The sequence below is a fragment of the Pyrgilauda ruficollis genome, unplaced genomic scaffold (assembly GCF_017590135.1).
Source record: "Pyrgilauda ruficollis isolate IOZ18807 unplaced genomic scaffold, ASM1759013v1 scaffold489, whole genome shotgun sequence".
Classification (NCBI taxonomy): Eukaryota; Metazoa; Chordata; class Aves; order Passeriformes; family Passeridae; genus Pyrgilauda; species Pyrgilauda ruficollis.
This window is the reverse complement of record NW_024526477.1, coordinates 1,845-8,018: the sequence shown is the minus strand read 5'-3', so window position 1 is coordinate 8,018 and position 6,174 is coordinate 1,845. Positions and strand designations below refer to the sequence as shown.

The following is a 6,174-nucleotide window of genomic DNA, read 5'->3' as shown; positions in this document are numbered from 1 at the left end:
CAGGTGTGCCCATAGCAGGGCGTAGGGGTTCCCAGGTGTGGCAGGAGCCCTGCAGTGTCCCTTTGGCAGGTGAAGGAGTACGAGGAGGAGATCCACTCGCTGAAGGAGCGGCTGCACATGTCCAACCGCAAGCTGGAGGAGTACGAGCGGCGCCTGGTGACGCAGGAGGAGCAGACCAGCCGCATCCTCCTGCAGTACCAGCAGCGCCTGGAGCTCAGCGAGAAACGGCTCCGGCAGCAGCAGCAGGAGAAGGACTCGCAGATCAAGAGCATCATCGGCAGTGGCAGGTGACAAGTACGAGGAGGAGATCCACTCGCTGAAGGAGCGGCTGCACAGGGACAGGGGGTGACAGGTGTGACAGGTGTGACAGGTGTGCCCATAGCAGGGTGTAGGGGTTCCCAGGTGTGCCCAGGTGTGGCAGGAGCCCTGCAGTGTCCCTTTGGCAGGTGAAGGAGTACGAGGAGGAGATCCACTCGCTGAAGGAGCGGCTGCACATGTCCAACCGCAAGCTGGAGGAGTACGAGCGGCGCCTGGTGACGCAGGAGGAGCAGACCAGCCGCATCCTCCTGCAGTACCAGCAGCGCCTGGAGCTCAGCGAGAAACGGCTCCGGCAGCAGCAGCAGGAGAAGGACTCGCAGATCAAGAGCATCATCGGCAGGTGAGGGACACACGGGGACAGCGGGGACATGGGGACACGGGGACACACAGGGACATGGGGACAGAGAGGGGACACGGGGATATAGGGGTACGGGGACAGACAGGGACATGGGGACATGGGGACTCGCAGATCAAGAGCATCATCGGCAGGTGAAGGACACACGGGGGCAGCGGGGGCATGGGGACACACAGGGACATGGAGACACACGGGGAAATGGGGACACGGGTACAGACAGGGACATGGGGACACACACAGGGCCAGGGGCACACAGGGACTTAGAGATCAAGAGCGTCATCGAAAGGTGAGGGACACACGGGGACAGTGAGGACACCAGGGACACCGGGACACACAGGGCCACAGGGACACACAGGGACACACAGGGACACACAGGGGTATGGGGACACAGGGACACACAGGGACATGGGGACACACAGGGGCAGGGGGACACACAAGGATACAGGGACTCGCAGATCAAGAGCATCATTGGCAGGGGAGGGACACACGGGGACAGCGGGGACACACAGGAACACACGGGGACACAGGGACACATGGGGACACAGGGGGAAATGGGGACATGGGGACTCGCAGATCAAGAGCATCATCGGCAGGGGAGGGACACACGGGGACACTGGGGACACACAGGGACATGGAGACAGGGGCATGGGGACAGACAGGGGTATGGGGACACACAGATGAAGAACGTCATCGGCAGGTGAGGAACACACGGGGACAGCAGGGACAGTGAGGACACGGAGACACACAGGAACATGGGGACACGGGGACACACAGGGACATGGGGACATGGGGACAGCAGGGACAGCGGGGACACGGAGACACACAGGAACATGGGGACACGGGGACACACAGGGACATGGGGACATGGGGACAGCAGGGACAGCGGGGACACGGAGACACACAGGAACATGGGGACACGGGGACACACAGGGACATGGGGACATGGGGACAGCAGGGACAGCGGGGACACGGAGACACACAGGAACATGGGGACACGGGGACACACAGGGACATGGGGACATGGGGACAGCAGGGACAGCGGGGACACGGAGACACACAGGAACATGGGGACACGGGGACACACAGGGACATGGGGACATGGGGACAGCAGGGACAGCGGGGACACGGAGACACACAGGAACATGGGGACACGGGGACACACAGGGACATGGGGACATGGGGACAGCAGGGACAGCGGGGACACGGAGACACACAGGAACATGGGGACACGGGGACACACAGGGACATGGGGACATGGGGACAGCAGGGACAGCGGGGACACGGAGACACACAGGAACATGGGGACACGGGGACACACAGGGACATGGGGACATGGGGACAGCAGGGACAGCGGGGACACGGAGACACACAGGAACATGGGGACACGGGGACACACAGGGACATGGGGACATGGGGACAGCAGGGACAGCGGGGACACGGAGACACACAGGAACATGGGGACACGGGGACACACAGGGACATGGGGACATGGGGACAGCAGGGACAGCGGGGACACGGAGACACACAGGAACATGGGGACACGGGGACACACAGGGACATGGGGACATGGGGACAGCAGGGACAGCGGGGACACGGAGACACACAGGAACATGGGGACACGGGGACACACAGGGACATGGGGACATGGGGACAGCAGGGACAGCGGGGACACGGAGACACACAGGAACATGGGGACACGGGGACACACAGGGACATGGGGACATGGGGACAGCAGGGACAGCGGGGACACGGAGACACACAGGAACATGGGGACACGGGGACACACAGGGACATGGGGACATGGGGACACACAGGGACCATGGGGACACACACAGTGCCGGAGGCACAGAGGGACTTGCAGATCAAGAGCGTCATCGAAAGGTGAGGGACACACGGGGACAGTAGGGACAGCGGGGACATGGGGACACACAGGGACCATGGGGACACACACAGTGCCGGAGGCACAGAGGGACTTGCAGATCAAGAGCGTCATCGAAAGGTGAGGGACACACGGGGACAGCGGGGACACGGGGACACCGAGACACACAGGGACATGGGGGCATGCACAGGGACACGGGGACAGACAGGGACACACAGGGACATGGGGGTGCAGGGTCACACAGGGACATGGGGACAGCCCGGGGACATGGGGACGTTGGGGACACAGAGGGGTATGGGGACACACAGGGACACGCAGGGATGTGGGGACACACACACTGGGGACAGCCAGGGGACACTGGGGACACACAGGGAGATCGAGGGGGACACAGGGACATCAGGGATACAGGGACATTGGGGACACACAGACAGACATGAGGGACATTGGGGACACAGGACAGAGGGACACGGGGACCACAAGGACGTGGGGTTGACACAGGCACACGTAGGACATGGGTGACATAGAGGTGACACACGGGGACACGGTGTGGCCCATGTGTGTCCCCACGATTGTCCCCAAATCCCTGGGTGTCCCTGGCGTGTCCCCAAGTGTCCCTGAGGGGTCCCCGAGAGTGTCCCCAGGATGTCCCTGGGTGCCCCTGGGCTGTGTCAGGGGTGTCCCCGTGAACTTGAGGTGTCCCCGAGGTGTCCCCAAGGTGTCCCCAGAGTTGTCCCCATGCCCTTGGGCTGTCCCTGGACTGTCCCCAGGGTGTCCCCAGGGTGTCCCCTGCCCTTGGGCTGTCCCCAAATGCAAATGTCCCCATGTGGCCGAGTGTGTCCCCAAAGGTGTCCCCACATCCCTGAGGATGTCCCTGTGATCCCAGAGGTGTCCCTGAGTTGGCTGTCCCCATGTCCCTGGGCTGCCTCTGACAGTGTCCCTGTGCTGTCCCCATGTCCTTGAGCCGTCCCCTGGGTGTCCCCAAGGTGTCCCTGGGTGTGTCCCCATGTCCCTGGGCTGTCCCTGGGTGTGTCCCCGTGATCCCCGGGGCTGTCCCCGTGTCCCCGAGGCTGTCCCTGAGTGTGTCCCTGTGATCCCTGGGGCTGTCCCCGTGTCCCTGGACTGTCCCCGAGGGCCCGGGGGGTGTCCCTGGCTGTGTCCCTATGTCCCTGGGCTGTCCCTGGGTGTGTCCCCATGATCCCCGGCTGTGTCCCCGTGTCCCTGGCTGTCCCCGCGGGCCCGGGGGGTGTCCCTGGGCGCGGCCGGGGATGTCCCCGGGGGGGTGGCAGCATGACCCCGGTGAAGCCTGGCCCCGCAGGCTGATGCTGGTGGAGCAGGAGCTGCGCAGGGATCACTTGGGCGCCCACGACCCGTCCGAGGGCCGGCGGCGGCTGCTCGACGCTCAGGTGGAAATTACAATGTCATTGCTCTGCTCCGTGTGACATCGGCCATCCCACGCCGCGCTGGGGGCCGGGCCCCGGGGGGGTTTTTTTGGGGTGTTTGGGGGGTTGTGAGTATCCCTAGAGGGGTATTTGGGGGGTTAGGGGCGGGGGGACAGGGACCCCTGGAGGGGACAGAGCCACCTCCAGGAGGACAACAGGATCCCCCAGAGGGGACAAAGTGCCCCCCAGAGGGGACCTGAGTGGGACAGGGCCACCCCCAGAGGGGACAGAGCCACCCCTAAAGGGGACAGGGCCACCCCAGAGGGGACAAAGTGACCCCTGGAAGGGACAGGACCACTCCTGGAGGGACAGGGCCACCCCCGGTTGGGACAAGGCCACCCCTGGGGGGACAAAGTGGCCCCCAGAGGGGACAGGGCCACCCCCAGGGGACACAGGGCCACCCCTGAGGGGACAAAGTGAGCCCCGCAGGACACAGGGCCACCCTCGGGGTGACACCGGAGGGACATTTCAGGGTGGAGGTGACACTGCCCCACCCCCCAGCCCAGGGACAGTGCCACTCCGGTGTCCCCAAGGCCACCCCCGTGTCCCCAAGGCCACCCCGGTGTCCCCCCCCCCAGAGACGGGGCCATTCCTGCGCCCCCTCCTCGGGTCGGGGCCACCCCGGGGTCACCTCAGGGTCACCTCGGGGTCACCGCAGGGCCACCTCAGGGGCCACTTCAAGGCCACCTTGGGGTCACCTCAGGGCCACCTCAGAGGCCACTTTGGGGCCACCTCGGGGGTCACCTCAGGGCCACCTTGGGGGTCACCTCAGGGCTACCCCGCGGTCACCTCAAGGCCATCTCAGGGGCCACCCCAGGGCCACCCCAGGGCCACCCCGGGGCCAGCCCGGCCGGGCCGTGTCCCCGCGCGGCGCGGTGGCCGCGGTGGCCCTGATGTCCCCTCCCGTGTCTCTCTTGTCACAGCTGTCCGTCAGGTAGCGCGGCCCGGCCCCGCCAGTGGCACCGGACCCTCGGCCACCGGTGACACCCCAGGTGGGTCCTTGTCCCCTCCCTGTCACCCCCCAGGCCGCACAGGGGGACCCTTGGGGACACGGATCCGAGATGTCCCCAAGGCCCTCTCGTGTCCCCGGGGGACACTGGGAACCCTTGGGGACATGGATCCGGAATGTCCCCAAGCGCTCTGCTGGCCCCAAGGGACACTGGGGACACTTGGCAGGTGTCCCCATGTCCCTCCCATGTCCCCATGTCCCTCCCGTGTCCTTTAGGCACACTGGGGACCCTTGGGGACACAAACCCAAGATGTCCCCAAGACCTTCCTGTGTCACTAAGGGACATTGGGGACCCTTGGGGACAGGGATCTGGAATGTCCCCGTGTCCCTGCTGTGTCCCCATGTCCCTCGTGGGCACTGGGGACACGGATCCAAGATGTCCCCAAGACCCTTTTCTGTCCCCAAGGGACACTGGGAACCCTTGGGGACATGGATCTGGAGTGTCCCCAAGGGACACTGGGGACCCTTGGGGACACGGATCCAGGTGTCTCCAAGACCCTTTTCTGTCCCCAAGGGACACTGGGGACACAGATCTGAGTGTCCCCATGTCCCTTCCCCCTCCCTCGGGAACACTGGGGACACGGATCCAGCTGTCCCCGTGTCCCCGTGGATCCCTTGGGGACACGGATCCAGGTGTCCCCATGTCCCCGTGGACCCCTTGGGGACACGGATCCAGGTGTCCCCATGTCCCTCCTGTGTCCCCGTGTCCCTCCCATGTCCCCAGGGCACACTGGGGACCCTTGGGGACACAAATCCAGATGTCCCCAAGACCCTTTTCTGTCCCCAAGGGACACTGGGACCCCTTGGGGACACGGATCCAGCTGTCCCCGTGTCCCCGTGGATCCCTTGGGGACACGGATCCAGCTGTCCCCATGTCCCATGGATCCTTGGGGACACGGATCCAGGGGTCCCCATGTCCCCGTGGATCTTTGGGGACACAGATCCAGCTGTCCCCATGTCCCCATGGATCCTTGGGGACACGGATCCAGGTGTCCCCATGTCCCCATGGATCCTTGGAGAAACGGATCCAGGTGTCCCCATGTCCCCATGGATCCTTGGGGACACGGATCCAGGTGTCCCCATGTCCCTCCTGTGTCCCCGTGTCCCTCCCATGTCCCCAGGGCACACTGGGGACCCTTGGGGACACAAATCCAGATGTCCCCAAGACCCTTTT

The 6,174-nt window shown here is 64.9% G+C and overlaps 1 protein-coding gene across 1 annotated transcript in view; it reads left to right on the top strand.

Annotated features, from left to right (window-relative positions):
• SYNGAP1 (synaptic Ras GTPase activating protein 1) overlaps window positions 1-5,183 on the top strand; it is a 30,390-nt gene extending 25,207 nt beyond the window's left edge. The window contains exons 14-16 of the mRNA XM_041479501.1: window positions 447-658; window positions 3,868-3,955; window positions 4,915-5,183. Of these exons, the coding sequence (XP_041335435.1) occupies window positions 447-658; window positions 3,868-3,955; window positions 4,915-4,929 (315 nt within the window). The 3' untranslated portion in view covers window positions 4,930-5,183. The remainder of the gene's footprint in view (window positions 1-446; window positions 659-3,867; window positions 3,956-4,914) is intronic.
• The last annotated feature ends 991 nt before the right edge of the window (window positions 5,184-6,174 follow it).